Here is a 20,541-nt window from a genome sequence, read left to right as displayed (position 1 = left end):
TTAAATCACAGTTTACCTTGAAATATACGAGTGAGAATGTGAACCCTGAGAATAGACTGCTTACTTCATTAAAAAAACAAAACAACAAACAAACAAAAAACATTTGTTTTCTTTTTTCTTTTCTTTTTTTTTAATTTGAGGCAATCAGGGTTAAGTGGCTTGCCCAGGGTCACACAGATAGTAAGTATCTGAGGCTGGATTTGAACTTAGGTCCTCCGGATAGAGCTCTATCCACTGTTTAACCTCACTGTCCCCTTGCTTCATTCTTTATGTTTGTATTCTCAGTGCCTAAGACAGTGCTTGACACATAAAAAGACCTTGATGAATGCATGCTAATTGACTGATACTTATTTTATATGCATGAACTCCTATTAAAACATAAATTCATCACAGGATGAGATTGCGTCTTTATCTCCCCAGAGCAGTCATTCAGTAAGTACTTAAATGTTTGCTGGATTTTTGAAGGAAGTTAAAGTAGGGTTCATTTCTGTCTCCTGTTGCCCCCTTCCTGAAATAGAGTCATGTCTCTATTGGTTGTAGCTTCTTTTTTAACTTCATGATAGGGTGGGGGCAGCAAGTTGGCAAGCCGACATGTACTTTTTGCAATTCAGCAGAACAGCAGGTGCCAGCTCCTCACAATGTCCCCCCACCCCCACCCCATGGGGAAATGAAGGGGCACCTCCCCAGCTGGGAGGAACTGAGATGCCAAAAATACCACGCAGAGCAGGAAAACAAACAAGAAAAAAATGCAAGAAAAACAAAGAAAGCACACACAGGCAAAGAACCCCCACCCCGTGGAGCTGGTGCTTTGGATAGATCCCACCCTATTCCCAACCCCTTCCCCTCCACCACCCTTGCTCTCCTTTGAAACAATGCATTATCAGCAATCAGGGGAGGAGACAGCCAAGCTAGTTCCAAGGCTTTGGGATGAAAGAGTTAGATCAAACGGGAGTGAGACCAGTGCTTACTCTTTCTTTTCAACATAAAATTGTATTGATATATTTTGGTTTTTAACATCTCTAGAATTTCTCCTAGTAACCTTAATCTTTCTACCTCTCAGACAGCCATCCTAGATGACAAATTATGTTTTTCTAAATGTTTGCTGTTGTTTTTTTTTTCTCAAAAAGCAGCTTTCTCTATCCCCTAATTCCCTTCCCTTGCATTACAAAAAGATTTTAGTGACACTCTGCCTACCCAGCTGTGTACCAAAAAACCAATGGAGAAGTGTCACATTGCTCTCCTCAAAATACATATTTCCTATATAATAAATGTGTGTGTGTGTGTGTGTGTGTGTGTGTGTGTGTGTGTGTGTGTGTGTGTATAGATATATATGAATAGGTCAGAACCTGTGATTTCATCAACATGGTGAACTCTCAGCAAAGGAATTCTCTTGATTAATGCATCCTGACATCTGCTTTATAACTATAGAATTAAAGAATTTCGGGGTGATAAGAATCTCAGAAACCACCTGTTTCAGTCCATGTATGAAAAAATCCCCACTGTAGCTTACCTATTAAGCAGTCATCCAGCCTTTCCTTGAAGATTTCCAAAGATAGGGAAACTACAGCTTCTCTGTGCCAGACTGAGTAGCCCATTCTACTTTTGGACAGCTTTAAATGTTAAAAAGATTTTTCCTGATGATGAGCTGAAATTTCTCCTTTCAAGACATTCAACCATTGCTCTTGATTTTGTCCTGGATTACGCCAACCAAAACTAGTACCTTCTCCAAATTATAGCTCTTCAGATATCTGAAAGCAGCTATCATGTCTCCCTTATGTTTTTTCTTCTCTAACACAATGTTCATTTCCTTCAACTGACCCTTGTATGGCATCCTGAAGGCCATTGCCTTCCTATTACTAGAAGCTATGCCCCTCATGACTTAATCCAAGATGACTCTTATTGAACCTGTGTTCACACTAAAACTCCCAGATCTTTTTCAGAATTATTTGTTCCTCCTCCATCTTACACTTGTGATTTTTGTTGATTTTGTTGACCAACTTTTGTTGATTTTTTTGTAGCCAAGCACAACAATTTATATTTGTCACTAATTAGATTAGTCCAGTAGTCTAGCATGCAAGGTCCTTTTGGATCCTAACTCTGTCAACTGTGTTATGTTAGCTATTTAACCAATCAATCAATAAACATTAAGCATCTGCTATGTACAAAGTACAGTACTAAGTACTGGAAATACAAAGAGACAAAAGACAGTCCCAGCCTTCAAAAAGCTTACAATCTGATGGGAGAGACAGAAAGCAAACAAAGTTACACAAAGCAAACTATTTATAGAATAAATAGAAAGAAGGCATTGGAATTAAAGGGGGTCCAAGAAGGCTTCCTGTAGAAGATGAGATTTTAGTTGGGACTTAAAAGGAAGCCAGGGAGGTCAGTAGTTAGAACAGGAGGGAGAACCAGCCAGAGAAAATGTTCAAATTTGGAACTATGCTCAAATAGCTATAAAAATGGTGTACACCCTTTAATCCAGCAGTGTCACTACTGCATTTGTATCCCAAAGAGATCATAAAAGATAGGAAAGGACCCATATGTGCAAAAATATTTGTAGCAGCTTTTTGTAGTAGCAAGGAATTAGAAATTGAGTGAATGCTCATCCAGTGGAGAATGGCTGAACAAGTTCTGGTGTATGAGTATAATGGAATATTATTGATCTGTTAAAAGATGAATAGGCTGATTTCAGAAAAGCCTAGGTGGACTTAAAGGAACTGAGCCTGACTGAAGTGAACAGAACCAGAACACTGTACATAGTAATAGCAAGATTTTGTAATGATCAAGTATGATAGATTTAGCTCTTCAGCAATAAAGTGAACTGAGACTATTCCAGTGGTATTTGGATAGAAAATGTGGATATGGATCAAAACATACTATTTTTATCTTTTTGTTTTGTTTGTTCATTTGTTTTTTCTCTTTTATTCTGATTTTTCTTTCACAACATGATTAATAAGGATAAAAATGATTGTACATGTAGACCGATATGGCAGCAGCCTATTGCGATATCTAGACTTGAGAGTTTGTACTAAAGTAGTGACAGAAGATTTTGAAAGAAGGGGGCATATTTGAGAGATATTACAGAGGTGAAATCAAGGGGCCTAGGTAACAGATTAGATTATGGAGAGTAGTCCTAGTGATATCCAATCAGTCAATAAACATTTATTAACCACCTAGTATGTGCTGAGCACTTGGAAAACAAAAAGAGGCAAAACATAGTCCTTTTCTTTAAGGACTTCACAATTCAATGGGAGATTGCAAGCAAATAATATATATAATTATTTAGAAAAAATAGGAAGTAATTAAAAGAGGGGAGGCACTAGAATTATTATTATTTTTTCCCCCCTGAGGCAGGGGTTAAGTGACTTGTCCAGGGTCACACTGCTAGGAAGTATTAAGTGTCTGGGATCAGCTTTGAACTCCGGTCCTTCTGAATTCAAGGATGGTGCTCTATCCATTGTACCACCTAGCTGCCCCGGCATTAGAGTTAAAGAAGGATTGGGAAAGACTTCCTATCAAAGACAGGATTTTAGCTGGGACATGAGAGAAGCCAGGAAAGCCAGTAGGCTCGCTCTCAGTTTTGTGTCATCTTCAAATTTGATAAGCATAGTATCTGCATTTATCCAAACGGTGATAAAGGGGCCAAGGCTTGAGGCACTTCTCATCTTGACTTTGAAATAGTAATAACCACTTTTTGGGTTCAGCTATTCAATCAGTTCTGAACCCGTCTGATTGTACTACTGTCTGATCTACATCTCATCTGAGGTATAAAAAAGCATGAGATCAAGGTGAACCATAGCAGTGTCCAAAAAAAGAACTAACTTTAGTCTGCGCATGGCCTATATTTGAGTTTCTAGATAATTGTTAATTATATTTTTTGTGATCCATTCTAGAATTTTCCCAGGATTCAAGTTTCCTGGCCTGTAGTTTACATGTATTAGCATAGAGGGTCGCCCAGAGGAATAGGTATGTTGGAGTCGGAACATTCTAAGCCCAAGGCCTATTCTCTATCCACCATGCTCAAGCTGCTTAATTTTTCAAAACTTTTTTTAACATGTCTATGTAGGATTACTTTGGGGGAGGGGGGAGGAGGCGATTGGAGTTAAGTGACTTGCCCAGGATCACATAGCCAGTAAATGCATGAGACCAGATTTGAACTCAGTTCCTTCTGACTCCAGGCCTGGTAATCTATTTACTATATCACCTAACTGCCCCTATTTGATTATTTAAAAAGAAAATGAGGGAAACAGTTTAAAAACAGAAATCTAAGGTCTTTTAAAGGCATTTGACTCCTTGTCTGCTGCTAAAATAGCAGAAATGTTTCTGGGACCAAGATACAGTTCAATATCCAAGGATAGGTCCCTCTCAGATCTAAAATTTCAGGCAATTGCTGAATATGAAGTGGACTTTGGAAGAAAAGACTCCAAAAGGGGTGAGAAGTGAAGGGTATTGGCAATGCCAGAGGCTTGACTTCAATGGTAGACAATTAACCCCAGTAAAAGGCCTTGGAGTCTGGGAGTTGGGAAAAATCCTAAAACAATGAGCACACTTCCTAGAAACCCAAACTTCTCTTGAAATGTTACAGATGGGGGCGAGGGGAGTGGGGAAAGGAAGAAAAGTTATAAAGGCTTGACATCAGGAAAACCTTCCAAGGAACTGAGTTATTGAAAATGGAATGTCAGTCTTCTTTCTGAGACAGAGGGTCCCTACTCCTTGAATGTCTTCAAGCAAAGGCTGGATGATGGCTTACCAGGCATGAGCTGACTGAGTTAGTTTAATTCTGTGATCCTCCCAATCACATGCACTGGTCATTGAGCACCCTTACCCATCGCCCATGGGTATGGCCCCTGCATGCATGCACTTTCCTTACCACCTTCCCTCTCCCTCACCCACCTCCATGGAATTTCCCAGCTCCACTTAGTCCTTAGTGCATTGACTTACCAATTTCTCCTTCATTGTTCAGGTCAAATTCCATATACTTCTCTGTAAAACAGAGTAAGAGTCTATGTTAGCTAGAAACCAGGGAAAGTGACAAGAACTTCATCAAAGGGCCAGAGGAATGTTAGTTGTCTCAGGAGAACAGAAAAGGAGAGACAGGAGCACTGAACTGAGTCAGGGTGTGTTCTTCATCTTTGAAGTGGACCTTGACATCAGGAACAAGGTGCCATAACATGCAAGTGAATTGGATTTAAGTGAGGAGGCTGTTGCAAAGTCACCAGCCTCATTTTCCCCTCCAGAGCCATCTGGGTCCAGTGGCAGGACATAGAATCAGGACAAGAGATAGCCCTGGAGGCAGTGGGAGACCTTGGCTTCTTTAAGTTAAAGTCTTTAATGGATTCAGTTTGCCTGAAAGCAATGCCAAATCAAGGAAAAGGCTAGGTAAACAGACCTCCCTCAGATGGGTCAACAAACAAATCCCTCCAAGTTTGGGGAAGGTTATGATCTTTACTCTATTTTCCTAAGAAAAACCATTGTGTTCTTTTGTCCTGACCTATCATTCTCTTTTTCGAAGAATTTTCCCCAAAAGTCTGGAAACACCTGAGTGAGAAAGACTTGAGTTCAAGTCCTAACTTTAAGACGTTTTAGCTGTGTGCCAAAAGGCAAGTCACTTAATCCTGAACCTCAATTTTCCCATCTATAAAATAGGGATAATGAGGATGCTCCTCCATCTTCCTCATAGGATTGTGAGGGAAACACTATAAATCTCAAATAATTATATAAATTTGAACTATTATTTCCTACTAAGAGAATCTGCATTTTCTTTCATCCTTAGTTCCATTCTTGCACTGACATCCAGTTTATCTTGAAATGAGGCATTTAACCTCTCTGAGACTTAGTTGTCCTTTCAGAAAAGTGGAGGTAACGTTACCTGCTTCTTCCTTCTCTCTCAGTAATAGTATGAAGATAAATAAGAAATCATGGAGAAACAAGTACATCCATTCATTATAAGTGGAATTGCAAGCTTGCAGAATCTTTTTAGGGAACAGTCTGGCAATGTGTAGTAAAAGTTACAAAAATAATCACATCCTTCCACCCATTACAGTCATTGGGAATATACTCTTAAAGATTCATTTTTAGAAGGAGCAATCTATTTTAAAAAAAAAATCCCAAAGCATCATTTCATATGTGTGTTGTGTGTATTTACAAAACTAAATAAAAAACTTAAAAACAACCCAAATATCTAAAAATAAGGGGATTAAAGGTTAAATTATGATACATCAACATATAGTATAATGCATTTGAGACCAATAAGTTGGAGGAATTAAAAAACAACAATAACAAACCCTGTAAGGAATTCACATAGTTACGGGTTAGGTGGGAAGCTTACTGGATTTGGAGTTTGAGGTCTGGGTTTGAATCTCACCTCTGCTGCTTACTACCTGTGATCTTAGGTAACTCTTGACTTAGTTTCTGATTCCTTATCTGTAAAATTATGGGGTTGGACCAATGGCAGCTAGGATCCCTTCCAGCTCCAGATCTACGATTCTATGACCCTAACACCTTTATAGAATAGTGCAAAGGGGAAAAAAAAAGCAGAACTAGGACAGAATACACTATGACTATATAAGAGCAAAAAAATGAGAAAATAAAGAATCCTGACATGGACTTCAAGACTAAAAGATCTTTTGCAGAAAGTGAGATTTGAGCTGAATCTTTTTAATTTTTTACTTATTTAGTTTTTATTTATAAAATAAGCATGTCCAAAACAAAGTATAAAAAAATAAAACTGTAAATTTATTATGTACAACTTGTTATTCCTTTTAAATATATAATAAAGTTATCATGTAAATTTTTTTCCCTTTTTTTGAATCTTGAAGTCAGGAAAACTTAAGAGATAGAGGTGAGGAGGCTAAATTAATTTAAAGAGGACTGAAATGAATTAAGATGCAAATATTTACAAATCAAGTTAACTTGGTTATATTGATTTTAATAACATTTTTAAATAAAATTTCAAATTAAAAAAAAATGATCACTGAGATGACACATGGGACATTCTTTGAAGCACTTGCAAGGAAGGTAGTCTAGTGATCTATGAGACTGAGGGAATAAAAGAAATGTCAAGAAAGGGAACATTGTCCAACATCTTCTCCTCAATCTCCTTTGCTAGGTTTTCATCTGTGTCGTATCAGCAGCTAATAATGGATGTTCTCCAAGGCTGTCTTGAGCTTTCTCTTTTTACTCTAAACTCTTTTACTTGGTGAATGCCTCGGCTACCAAGAACTCAGATGCCATCTTTATGCATCCAATTTCCAGACCTACACATGCAGTCCTAGTCTCTCTACTGAGCTACAATCACAAAACTCCAATTGCCTTTTGGACATCTCCAACCAAAGACCCTATAGGCATTTTAAATTCTCCCACCTTCCTGAACTTTACTATTACTGTTAAAGTTACTGCCTGTCTCTCCCCTGCTCAGCAGCCAAAGTTATTTTCCTAAAGGAGAAACTGAGCATTTTATATCCTATTAATAAAATTCCAATGGCTCCCTATTACTTCTAGGATCAAATATGAACTACTCTGTTTGGCACTAAACTCTTCATAACCTGTTCCCTTCCTACTTTTCCTGTTTTCTTAGAGCTCTGGATTTTGCCACCATGACCCAGCTGCCTTTTCACTTGGAACATCCTTCCTCCGTGCAGGCCTTTCTTATCCACTGTGGGTGCCTTCATTTGTGAGTATAGGCTTTTTCATCTGCCTTAAAAAAAAAAAAAAAAATATCATCTCCTCCCTCTTTAGTGTAAGCTCTTTAAGGGCAGAAATTATCTTTCTTTTTGCTGGTATTTATACCCCAAGATGCTCAATTTCTAATCCATGCCAAACCTTTTACACTGACTGTCTTTTAGAATGTTAAATTCTTTGAGGGCAGGAATTGTCTTTGTTTTGTGTTGTATTTATACCTCAAGATGCTCAATTTCTAATCCATGCCATAACTTTTACACTAACTGTCTCTTGGGCCTGGAAGGCTCTGCCTGCTCACTCCACATCTCTTAAGTTTTCTTTACTTCCTACAAGAGTTATCTAAAATCCAACTTTCTGCAAGAGGCCTTTCTTGGTCCACAATACGGCAAGCACTTTCACTCTGAGACTGTCTTCCTCTTGTATACATCTTTGCTTATCTCCTCTTTAGACAGTGATCTCCTTGAGGGCAGGAACTAAGTTTTTTAGCCTTTCTTGGTTAACTCCAGTATTCTATGCCTGGCATTTTGTAAGTGTATAGTAAATATTTCTTGACTGATTAACATAGCATAAAGTTTGTTTGCTTAAGGTCACAAAGTTGTACATTACTGCTTATCTCCTGCCCAAGGACAAAGCTCCCTCAGCCCCATGAGTATGGGTCCATCTAGAAAAAAAAATCTACCCACGCACCCTCCTTATATATATATATTTCTTCTTTGAAGGGGTTGCTAGCTGGAAGCTGGAAGGCATGGCGTGAGACAGAGCAGCCTTTATGCTGTCTCTTTTCCAACATGGGCTCCATGTTCGTGTTTTCTTTTCATCCCGTGCTGCTGGGATTCAATGGGCAGAAATCCTGCCCCCTGCCCCCCTGCCCCAGTGCAGCTACACAAATGCCCATTCTCCACAGGGGCTCCTGAGACTCTCTGCTTGGAGGGGGAGAGGGCAGCTCACAATGGACTGATTGTACAAGGCTACAGAGAGCCAGCGGGGCTCGGGTAGCAAGGCAGAAAAAAGCCAGCCTTGCAGACCTGAGGCAGGGTAGGACAGGGAAGGAGAAAGGGTCTGCCTAGGATGTCTGCAGTCCTGTGGAGCAGGACGTCCGAAATGTGTGGCAAGCACTTTCTGAGCAAAGTGAGCACCAGGCTGAGGGACCAAGAAAGGAATAGGGGGAAGAACTCTCCCCTCAAGGAGGTTCACTGAGATTTCTACACCCAGCGTCTCCGGCCTGGATCCCACAAAGAAACACAAAAGGAAAAGGGACAGGGTGAGCTCCAAAATGGATCTAGGGTCATGGCCCAGACCCATGGGACGGAGATCTGTCTGACTGTCATCCAAAAGGAACAAGGGACAGCAATTGGCCCTGTGCTTTCCTAGGACAGAGGGCTTCGTCCGGAAGCCCTCCCAGGGGATCCCGGGGGCCACCAGCCCAGGCTTACCCTTGAAGGCCGTGAGCTTTTCCTCCAGGTTTTCTTCATCACTGTACTTCTGGTCACAGAGAAATTCCTGAGGGACAGAGAGGAACAGTCCTCAAGGGTGGGGAAGACAAGGGGAGGGGGATTCACTGATGCAAAAGTTCATTTGCCTATAGACTCCCTCCACCAGCCAACGAGCCTTGATGTAATCCAAGGTGGCACCAAAGGGACAGGCCAGACTCTACCATCTTCCTAGACAAGAGAGATTGGTTGGATACGCTCATCACTAAGGCATTCATTCAACAAACACAAGACAAGCACCTACTATGTGCTAGGGATGTGCTCAGGGCTACAGTTAGTTCACAATTGCTCTCTGAAGTCTAGAGATGAAGATGGATGCAAAGTGGGGGAGAGGAGAGTCTTTCAGTAAAAGTACCTGGCCAGACACATCCTGGCTCCTGTGACTCCCCTTCCCAAGGCTGCCTGAAGTGGTGCTCTAAGAGTACACCTGAGTTCTAGTCTAAGCTTCAAACACTTCTTGTAATCCTGAGCAAGTTGAGATTTCAGAGCCACAGTTTGTTCATCTGTAAAATGGGACTATAAACATATAATCTACCTATCCCTATTCCCTGAAGACTACTGGGAGGGTCAAACAGCATCCTAGAATTGAAAGGAAGCTCAAGGCCTCTCCCTCCCATTTTTACAGATGAAGAAAATGAGACCTAGAGAGGTCATGCAAAAAGCCTCAGAGATGGGATATGAACCTGTATGTAACCCTTTAAGTCTTCTAGTAATTTATAGTAAAGTACTGACACTGAATCTTTCAGAAGTAAGGAGGAATGTAAATCTCGGAACTTAGAAGGACTCTTAAGATCGTCTGGTTCAACCCCCTGCCTTTAAGCAAGCAAAGTATGAGTAATTCAGTGTTACAGATCAGGCATAAATCTCCTTAAATAAATACAAATGTGTTGGAAAAAATATGAAGTCATACGTATATAAAGGATTAATATTCTTTGGGGACATTTGTTTGTTTTCTTTCTCACACTCCCTCAAACTTCTATTTTTTTCTCTCCAGAATTTGAATGGGGGAAAATGGAGGTTAGGAAAAGTGACTTTGGGTCTACCAAGGGGGATGTGAAGGAGAATATAGTCAGTTCTTCCCTAGTGGAACATACACATTCCCTTCCAAAAAAAAGGATGGTCCTAAGCAAAAATCCTGCAACAAAAATTACAGGGCTTATGGGAAAATATAGGATTGGGGCACAATGCTCAAAAACTTAGCGACACATCAAACATGACACTTTTCCTTAAAAAAGACCTAAAGTTTGCTTGTGGAAGAAGGCATTGCCCTTGTGAGTTATGATGTAATGCAGTTTTCTGTTTTTTCAATGTTCTTCTTGGAAGAAATCAAATAGAAGCAAACTTGAAATTTGAGTTATGCTCAAAATGTTTCCTGATATTTCAATCACATTGGAACAAATTTATGTTTTTGAAATAGCATTGTAGCTGAATATTTCAGAATTTAAGTAGCAAGGACAGGAGGAAGTAATGATATCAAGTTCTATCATTAAAAACATCTTTTCCAACACCTCCTATACACCCCCTTCTCTCCTCTGACACTGCCATCAGCCTGGCACAGACCCTCACTATCTCAGACCTGGATGATTGCTATAGCCCGCTGACTGATCTGTCTACCTTGAGTCTCTCCCCATTCCAATCCATTCTCCAATCAGCTGCTAAAGTGATCTTCTAAAATGCAGGTCTCACCATGTCATTCCTTCACTAAATACACTCTAGTAGCTTCCTATGATCCCGAAAGAGGCTACTCTATGTTTCATTTCTCACCTAACCTTAATGAGTATTGCCTGTTGAAGGCCTAAGCTTGAAAAGGCTCAGATCTCCCACTGCATCCAGAACCATCTCCGTTGTTCTGATACACACCTGGACCCTGGACCTATATGACTCTGGAGGGGAAGGTGAGGCAGGTGACCTTGCCCAGCCCTCCCTGACTGAAATCATGTCATAGCATTACCTTCCTGATGTCATGGCGCTCTTCAAGAACGAAGGACAAACAACAATAAAATTAAATATAAAACCCTCAGGTTGGCTTTTAATGTGCTATACAGCTTGATCCCCTCCATCTTTTGTGGCCTTCTTATTCCCCTCCACACACTGTATGGCCTAGTGACACAGGTTTTATTTATCGATGTTCCTTCCCACATAACACTTCACCTCTTGCCTTATCACCGGCTGTCTTCCATGACCAGAATGCTCTTCCTCTTTAACTCTGCCTGCTGGCTTCCCTCAAACCCCATCTTCTGTAAGAAATCTTTCCTGGTCCCTATCCCCCTAACTTCGATGTTTTTCCTCTAAGATTATTTTCCATTTACCATATATATATATATCTTATACGTACACAGTTGTTTACCTGTTTTCTCCCCCATTAAAATTTGAGCTCCTTGGGGGAAGCACCTCATTTGGACTTTCTTTTGTAACTTCATCATTTGATACAATGCCTCCCAAAAAAGTATAATTTAAATATTTGTCAATGAGTTCATCAGTCAAGAGAAGGACATATAGGGGCAGCTAGCAAGTACAATGAATAGAGCCTTGAAGTTATGAGGATCTGGGTTCAAATATGACCTCAAATATTTACTAGTTATGTGACCCTGGGTAAGTTATATAACTCTGGTTAGGTGAGGGAAGAAAAAGGAAGGAAGGAAGGAAGGAAGGAAGGAAGGAAGGAAGGAAGGAAGGAAGGAAGGAAGGAAGGAAGGAAGGAAGGAAAGAAGGAAGGAAGGAAGGAAGGAAGGAAGGAAGGAAGGAAGGAAGGAAGGAAGGAAGGAAGGAAGGAAGGAAGGAAGGAAGGAAGGAAGGAAGGAAGGAAGGAAGGAAGGAAGGAAGGAAGGAAGGAAGGAAGGAAGGAAGGAAGGAAGGAAGGAAGGAAGGAAGGAAGGGAAGGGGAGGAAGGAAGGGAGGGGAGGGCGGAAGGAAGGAAAGGAGAGGAAGAAGGAAGGAGAGGAAGGAAAGAAGGGAGGAAGGAAGGAAGGAAGGAAGGAAGGAAGGAAGGAAGGAAGGAAGGAAGGAAGGAAGGAAGGAAGGAAGGAAGGAAGGAAGGAAGGAAGGGAGGGAGGGCAGAAGGAAGGAAGGAAGGAGAGGAAGGAAAGAAGGGAGGAAGGAAGGAAGGAAGGGAGGGAGGAAGAAAATCCTCTCTATGGATTCCTCTTTCTTCCCAGATTATCCATATTGGATTAATCAACCAGCCAGAAGCTAATGAGATTAAATGAAAAGAGCAAGTCAACACAAGAGGGGGTGAAAATCTCTGACTCTTTCACATGCAGTTATCTGAACAGTAGAGCAGGCATTGAGGGTCCTGCTTCTGCCAGTGACTATAGGTGACTTTGGGCCTCAGTAAAATGAGAGGGCTGCCTTAGAATTCAGGAGTTTTTAGTCTGGGGCTTGTGACCTTTTTTAAAAAAATTTTTTTAATATCTTGAAACCTTATTTTAATATAATTGATTTCTTTTGTATCATGTATTTTTACTTACGTATTTACATATTATATACACATTGTAGTTATGTACATGTATATATATACATGTGTGTATGTGGATAGACATAGACATATATATGTTTATAAACACACATGCATATACACACATCATTCTGATAAAGTTTTATTAGGTTTCACCAGACTGCCAAAGGGGCCTCATATAAGATAATTGTTCAGAACTCCTGGAGTAGAGGATCTTGATGGAGCCTCCCAAAACAATAGTCTGTATTGTATTCCCTTTGTTAAAGGAGGAAGCAAAGGTGACCACCCTGATTGGGGTACAGGAGTTTGGCAGCTGTAATTCCTTGGCTTGGCCACCGCAGGACTGCTGGCTTTATCCTAAGACAAACCTCAGCTTACTTAGCAGGCTACTGCGTCCCAGTAATCCCACCTGGGCCTGATTTGTATGCAGCCAGGGCCTTCTCTTCTATATTCATTTTACTGTAAGCTGAATCTAGTCTTCAGAGGCTTCAAAGTCTCTTCTCTAAGGCCCCTCTCTTTCAAGGTTCTCTACTTCCTCCCTTCCAGGCTTTTTCCCCCAAGGCTTTCCTCTAGGTCTTAGTTACTTCCTCTCCAAAATGAAGAGGTTGGAATGTCATCTCTAGCCTGCTATTTTCCTGTTTCTAATGTATCATGTTCTAAGGCCCTTCTAGATCTGATATTTAACAGTCCCTTCCAGCTCAAAATTTCTGTGAAAACTTGTAACAGTTCCTGACACTATCTTAAAAATGGATGGATTAACTTATTAATTCATGTATTCATTCAACAAACTTTTCCTGAGTACCATTAGTATATACAATAATTCCCTATTTAGGGAATGGGGCCAAAACCAGGGCCAATTCTCTCAAAAGTAAAATCCTTACCTAAGAAACAATGGGAAAAATTTCAGAACTGAACATAAATAGAAGAAATATAAATTATATTCCTAAGTGCAGGGCAGAGCTAATCAGAGAAGTCTTCTTGAAAGTGGCAAGTTTTCAATTTCATCTGATATAAATATTTTCATTTTGATCCCCTTAAACAAATTCTTTTGAAAAGAGAAGATGCGTGAGGCAGCTAGGTGGCACAGTGGAAAGAGCACCAGCCCTGAATTCAGGAGGACCCGAGTTCAAATCTGATCTCAGACACTTAACACTTCCTAGCTGTGTGACCCTGGGCAAGTCACTTAACCTCAGCCTCAAAAAAAAAAAAAGAAAGAAAGAAAGAAAAGAGAAGATGCGGAGGGAGATAATACAGTATATAGAGTACTGGCCCTGGAATCAGGAGGATCTGAGTTCAACTCCTGCCTCAGAACACTTAACATTTCCTAGCTGGATGGTCCTGGCAAGTCACTTAACCCCAATTGCCTTAGCAAAAAAGAAAAAAAGAAAAGTCGCAAATATGGTGAAGAGAAAGTAATCACACACTGGGAATCAGAATACTTGGCTTCCAATCTCATAAGATGGGAGGGACTTGCAAGATCATCTAGTTCTATCATACCCATCCCATTTTACAGATGGGGAAACTGAGATTCAGAGAGGGGAAATGACTTGCCCACAGTCACAAAGATAATTAGCAGAAGGGCTAGGATTTGTTCCCAGGCCTCCAATTCCAAATCCCACTTTTGTCACTGACTTGCCGTTTGAATTTGAGTCTCAGTTTTCTCATCTATAGAAGGTTGAGCCTCTTCCACCACACACACTCTATATTCTCACTGTACTGTGCCCATCAGCTGACTTGCTGTGGGACCTTGGTCAAGTCCCTTTGCATCTATCTGTAAAATGTAGGAGTTGAGTTAGAGGGTCTCTAAGGTCCATTCTAGATCCCTTGTTCCTTTAGAACTCTATTTGTGCAAAGCTCTGGGTTTTCTGCACTTCTTTCCTGCTGAGTCTAGACGTCACAGTCACTAACTCTACCCCTTATTTTTCTAGTACGCATGAGGCTTTCTTAGGCATATGGGATGGGGAAGGAAGGGGCATGAGAAGGGAGGTTAAAGAAGCCTCTTTTCTCCTGCAGCCCCAAAGGCCAAATGCCTTAGCTAACAGAGGGCCCAGTAAGGGCAGAAGCAGCTGAGTCCAAACTGCAGGAGAGAGAGGCTGACCCTCCTCCGTATGTGCTCCAGATGGTCCTTAGAGCTGGCCCATTGCTCATAGCAGCTGCTGCTGCCGAAACTCCCCTCTCTCCACCTCTCACAAGGGACACACAGCGGAAGGAGAGGACACAGCAAGCAGGGGCTCTTGGGCAGCTGAACGGCCAGAAGCCTCCTCAGCTTCATGTGTCTGGCTCCGGCCATTTGGACTGCCTGCCTCTCATCCCATCCTGTCCACAGCTTCTTCCTTAAAAGTGTGGAAAGGGGATAAACATTTATTAAGCAGAAGCAGATAAATGATTACTTGAAACTGAAAAGCTTCAGCACAGACAACATTGATGCATTGAGATAGAAAGGAAGTGGTAGAATGGGAAAAAACATTTTCTCCATCAAATTTCTCCAAGGGTTTGGTATCCAAGAAATCTTACAAAAAACAACCACACACATACACCAATCATATCTGTATAAATACAGATGCATATATAGCTACAGATATACATTTATGTCATTTCCCAATAGATAAGTGATCAAAGGAGGTTAACAGTTCTCAAAAGAATTGCAAAGTATTCACAACCATATGAAAAAGTACTTCAAATAGCATAATTTGAGAAATATAAATCAAAACAAACCTGCAAATTGGTAAAAATGACACGACAATTGTAAGCAACAATGTTGGAGGGGCTATGGAGTAATAGGCACACTAATATATTGTTGATGGAACTGTAAAATGGTACAATTATTTTGAAAAGCAATTTGGAATTATGCAAATAAAGTGATTAAAATGTCTATACCCTTTGAACCAGAGAATCCAGTGCTGGGTTTATACCCCAAGAAAGTTATTGATAAGAAGACAGTCTCCATATACTCCAAAATATTTTGGAAGAGACTTGTTTGTTTGTTTTTTTTTGAGGCTGGGGTTTAGTGACTTGCCCAGGGTCACACAGCTAGGAAGTGTTAAGTGTCTGAGGTCACATTTGAACTCGTGTCCTCCTGAATTCAAGGCTGGTGCTCTATCCACTGCGCCACCTAGCTGCCCCGGAAGAGACTTGTGATAGTTAAGAATTAGAAATAAAGTAGATACCCATGAATTGGGCAAAGGCTAAACAAATTGTGATATGTGAATATTGTGGAATACTACTATGCTGTAAGAAATGATGTATAATGAATAGAGAAATATGGAATCTATATGAACTGACGCAAGGTGAAATAAGCTGAGCCAAGAAAACACTATTCCCAGTAACTACAACAATCTAAATAGAAAGGATAACCAACCACAAACCACAAAAGTTAAAAGTAAATGTGACAAAATTATAAAGGTTCTTCAGAAGTTGAATGAAGAGGTATTAGAAAATATCCCCAACCTATTCCTTTGTGGGAGGTTGACAAAGAGCATATCATATACATTTTCAGACTTTTTCAATGTACGGATCCGTTGTGCTAATTTTCTAAAAAATTCTATTCTGTGATGTCTCTGGAAAGGGAATGTAGAGGGATATCTGGAAAACTGATGATGTAAGAAACAGAAGATACCAATAAAAACTTAAAAAAAAAAAAAAAAAAAAAGCCCAAGCTCTGTGTTCTCTTTCTCATTCCGATATAGATTGCTCAGCTCAACAATACTCAACTATCATCAAGGTCAAATTTACTTCTCTTTACCACCTCGCCTTTACACACATATATGCATAAAACACACACAGACACACACACTTCAGGCTTCAAATGACCTTACTGCAAAGGGTTCTTAACCTGTTTTGGCAGTATGGTGAAGCCTGTGAACCCTTTCTCAGAATGACTTTTAAAATGCATAAAATACATTGAATTACAAAGGAAACCAATTATATTTAAAAGTAGTTATTTAAAAAGAAGTTCACATACCCCGTGTTAAGAACCCCTGACTTATTTTCTCCTTGAAGACCACCCGTGGAGTACATTTTAATCGGATTTCACAGGAATAGAGATGGTTTCTTGTGTCAGAGTAGGGGCATCACATAGTGTGACTTGCCCTGGTCTTGAACTCTTTCTAAATAGAGTCAGAATGGCATGGCAAAAAGAACTTTGAACCTGTATTCAGAAGCCTCAGCTGAGCTCATAGTGTGGGCTGTCATAGACCTTGCTATGTGACCTGGGGCAAGGGACTTAACCTTAAGTGGAATCAGTTTTCTTATCTATAAACTAAGGAAGTTGAAAGAAAAGAAGATTAATACTAATGCTCTGTAATTTTAGATTCAAGTCTGCTAAAAACAATTTATCATTTCATATCTAAACTATTTTTAACTTAAAGAGATGTCCAAACTGGCAATAATCTCCCATGCCTCTGGACATGACTCCGCCCCCAAAAGATTTTTTGGTAACACTTAGAGGAATCTTAAATAAAGAAAAGATATCTTAAAATACCTCTGGGTTAACGTTTCATAAAGAAGCATCTAAATTATTACCTTATTTTTTCCAGGACTAGTGGGTCTTTTGAAATTAAACAAAGGTACTTCCCATCTCCAACAGATATTTTAATCCTTTCTCAGTATAGAAGGCCAGCCTAACAAAGACTTCAGGTGGGTAAGTGAAGAGGACTATGACATTAGGGATGTGATGCCATGACATGCAAATGAGTTGGATTTAAGTGAGGGAGGGTTGTGCCAGGTCACCTGCCTCATTTTCCCCTCCAGAGACATCTGGGTCCAGTGGCCAGATAGATCAAAATGAGTGGAGATGGCCCTGGATGCAGTGGGAGATCTAGGCCTTCTTAAGCTTAAGATCTCTAGCAGATATCAGTTTGTCAGTAATCAGTGATTAAGGGTAGGTAAAGAGATATTTCTCTGATGGGTCAATAATCAAATCTTTTCAAGTTTGAGAAAGGTGTAGTTAAATTTGGTTATCACCTTTACTTCATTTTCCTAAGAATAACCATTGTGCTCTTTTGCCCTAACCTATCATCTTTTCCAAGGAGTTTTTCCCAAAAGTCTGGAAAGGCCTTTACAGAAATACAATTTTTAAGAAAGTAAAAAGGTTTTTCATTATGCTTCCACAGGGCTAATAATCCCCGCTCTTCTTATCTCATGGAAGTGTTGTGCTGATAGAACATGTTGTTCTATCCATATGTTATTCATGCCATATAGATATGGTCAATAGGTTGTTCCACTTGAATATTACAACAGAAAATGTTTTAGAAGTGGAAGGAGTCACTGAGAAAGGACAGTGATGCTAAAAAAAAAAAAAAAGGTAAAATGCATAAATATAAATAAACGGCTTAGTGGGGACAAAATGGTTTAGCAGAAAATCCATTTAACTGGGTTTCCTCAGATTTGAAAAATTAGTCTTCCTTGAAGAACTGAGTTCAAATTCTGTCTCAGTCACTTAGCTGAGTGATCTTGAGCAAGTCATCACTAAAGCTCTCTCAGGTAGTAAAATGAGAATGATAGCATCTCCCTTATTGGGCAGCGAGGTAATAGAGCACTGGGTTTGAAACTAGGAAGATTCTCCTTTCCTAAGTGCAAATCCTGACTCAGATAACTTACTAGTAAGCTATGTGATCCTAGGCAAATCACTTAACCCTTCTTATCTCAGTTTATAAAGTTTGTAAAAATAAATTGAAGAAGGAAAGGGCAAATCACTCCAGAATTTTTGCCAAGAAAACCCCAAAATACGTTTATGAAGATTAGGGAAGTTCTGAAACAACATCTTCTGGGGTAGTTGGAAAGATTGAATGAGCTAGTTTATGTAAAGTGGTCTGCATGCCTTTAAGAGCTATCATATTATTATCTTCTGCTTAAAAAATATAGAAGGTTCTAGCTACAACTCTGAGACTGGGAAATTATTCACCACTTGTACTCTGGCAGAGTCTGAATCTGTCCAAGGTCCAGCCCAACTTAACCTTCACCAAAAGTCCTGATTGTCTAAACCAGCGTGGTTTCCCCAGCTAGTCACCATTCCATTGTTTCATCATTGCTCTAGCAGCCATCTTAGTTAGGATTAGTTCATCAGGGGGTGCTGTGAGGATCCTGGAAAAGAGAACCCTCACTTGTCCTAGAGAGACTGCTGCCTCCAGTCCTGTTTCAGGATCCACGTCCAAAATGAAAAGGAAGAAACAGAGGATTTTCACCTCCACTGACAGGACAAAAAGTTGATAGTAGAATACAGGAAGTTGCACCTCTATCTCTACAGTTTCCTGAAAGGAGTAGTGTATGACCATTCTCAAAAGTAGCCAGGGAGAATTTTAGGAACAATAAAGACTTACTACAGCCAGTCTGAGAGGTTTGGAGTGAAGTTAACTGTGGAAGGAACCACAGAGATCATGCAGTCCCATCCTCTGATTTTACTGAGGAGGAACCTGAGGTCCAGAGATTATAAATCACTGTGGCCCAGTAAAAAGAACAAAGGACCTAGAGACAAAATAGCTCTGGATTTGAACCCTGGCTCTGGTTTCTAGGATTGTGGAATGGAATCAGACATAGCCTGCACCAAGTAATAAATGAAATATCAATGCTAGCTGGGGCAGTGGATAGAATAGTGGGCCTGGAGCCAGGAAGACTCATTTTCCTAAATTCAAATTCAGCCTTAGATGCTTACTAGGCAAGTGCATTAGCTTAGTTTGCCTCAGTTTCCTCATCTGTAAAATTAGCAGAAGAAATTGGTGAAGCCCTCCAATATCGTTTTAAACTACAGTTGGGATCACAAAGAATTAGACACAACTGAAAACAACCAAACAACAACATAAATGCTAGCTATCTTAATAATTATTATTATTGCTATTTCAATGAAGTATATCTGAACTCTGCAGAATTTCCAAAAGGAATCAATTAACCATTTGTTGGAAAGTCACTGAAGACATTTGAACTCTAGGCAAGAGCTAGACTAGTCTGACTTGAGTGATTTTCCTAGAGTTATAGGACGACACTATTTCACATAGAACGTACTAAGGACCTTCTGAGGATTCTACCTTGCTTCTTTCTAGGTTTTAGCTAGATTTTCTGATTTTCTAGGTTTTAGCTAGATTTTCTGATTTTCTAGGTTTTAGCTATGATCCTCTGATTTTAGCCTGAAGAACATTTACGGATCCATTATATGACATTGGGCATCAGAGCACACTTTGCTAGTGACATTGATTCTATGATCTGTTTATTACTAGACTCTGCCAAGTTCCTTCTTGACTTAGCTGCCTTTTCTGAACTCTAACTCTTGCCTGCCTGCACCTTCCCCACCCTGTTTGGTCTTGTTTTATCCTGTGGAAGGCCATGAATGGAAGAACAGGGTGAAAGCCAGTTACTCCCTGGACCTCATCCAAAGGGGTCCAATGTCTCTGAAGACCAGGTGAATTTGAGTATAAGGCTTGGGCCCAAATTCGCTTACGGAAAGGTTCCGGTGTCTTTGTTGGTATAGCCCAGCATAGCTTCTACAAGGTCGAGACTGTATTGTGATCTGGGCAGTAGCTCTGTAAAGGTGATCCCCAAGACTAAGGATCTCACATTCCCTGTGGAAGCTCTTTCCCTGAGAGGACTTAACTCTCTTGCCAACGATCAGAATGAGAGAAAAACAACCAATTACGCAAATGATCAAACCCCACAGAAATTCCATCTTCAGCTCCCCATGACTCCGGTCCCGAAGCAGCCAAGGCCGGCTGAACCTTTGGTGGTGATACCATATCTGGGGCTCACGTGGCAGCTTATCAGCCATCTCCCTTATAATATATTAAGGAAGAGCAAGAGAGAAGGGTATTTTTGTAATGCCAATTGAGCACATTCGCCTGGGCACATATACTGGTGGCACTGAGAGGCACACAGCCTTCCCAGGTACGGCTGCAGACCCCTGCCCTCTCTTGTGAATGGACATGCAGATTC

General features: G+C 40.3%; 1 protein-coding gene across 1 annotated transcript in view; it reads right to left on the bottom strand.

The window, feature by feature from the left end:
- The window catches only part of AIF1L (allograft inflammatory factor 1 like), a 32,736-nt gene that overhangs the window by 6,720 nt on the left and 5,475 nt on the right, over window positions 1-20,541 (bottom strand). Inside the window, exons 3-4 of the mRNA XM_074293892.1 lie at window positions 9,114-9,180; window positions 4,942-4,983 (exon numbers count right to left, since the gene is read on the bottom strand). Coding sequence (XP_074149993.1) covers window positions 4,942-4,983; window positions 9,114-9,180 — 109 coding nt within the window. The remainder of the gene's footprint in view (window positions 1-4,941; window positions 4,984-9,113; window positions 9,181-20,541) is intronic.

This window comes from Sminthopsis crassicaudata, chromosome 2, assembly GCF_048593235.1.
Source record: "Sminthopsis crassicaudata isolate SCR6 chromosome 2, ASM4859323v1, whole genome shotgun sequence".
In the NCBI taxonomy this organism is placed as follows: domain Eukaryota; kingdom Metazoa; phylum Chordata; class Mammalia; order Dasyuromorphia; family Dasyuridae; genus Sminthopsis; species Sminthopsis crassicaudata.
The sequence above is the reverse complement of the archived record's forward strand: the minus strand, read 5'-3'. Positions and strand labels throughout refer to the sequence as shown.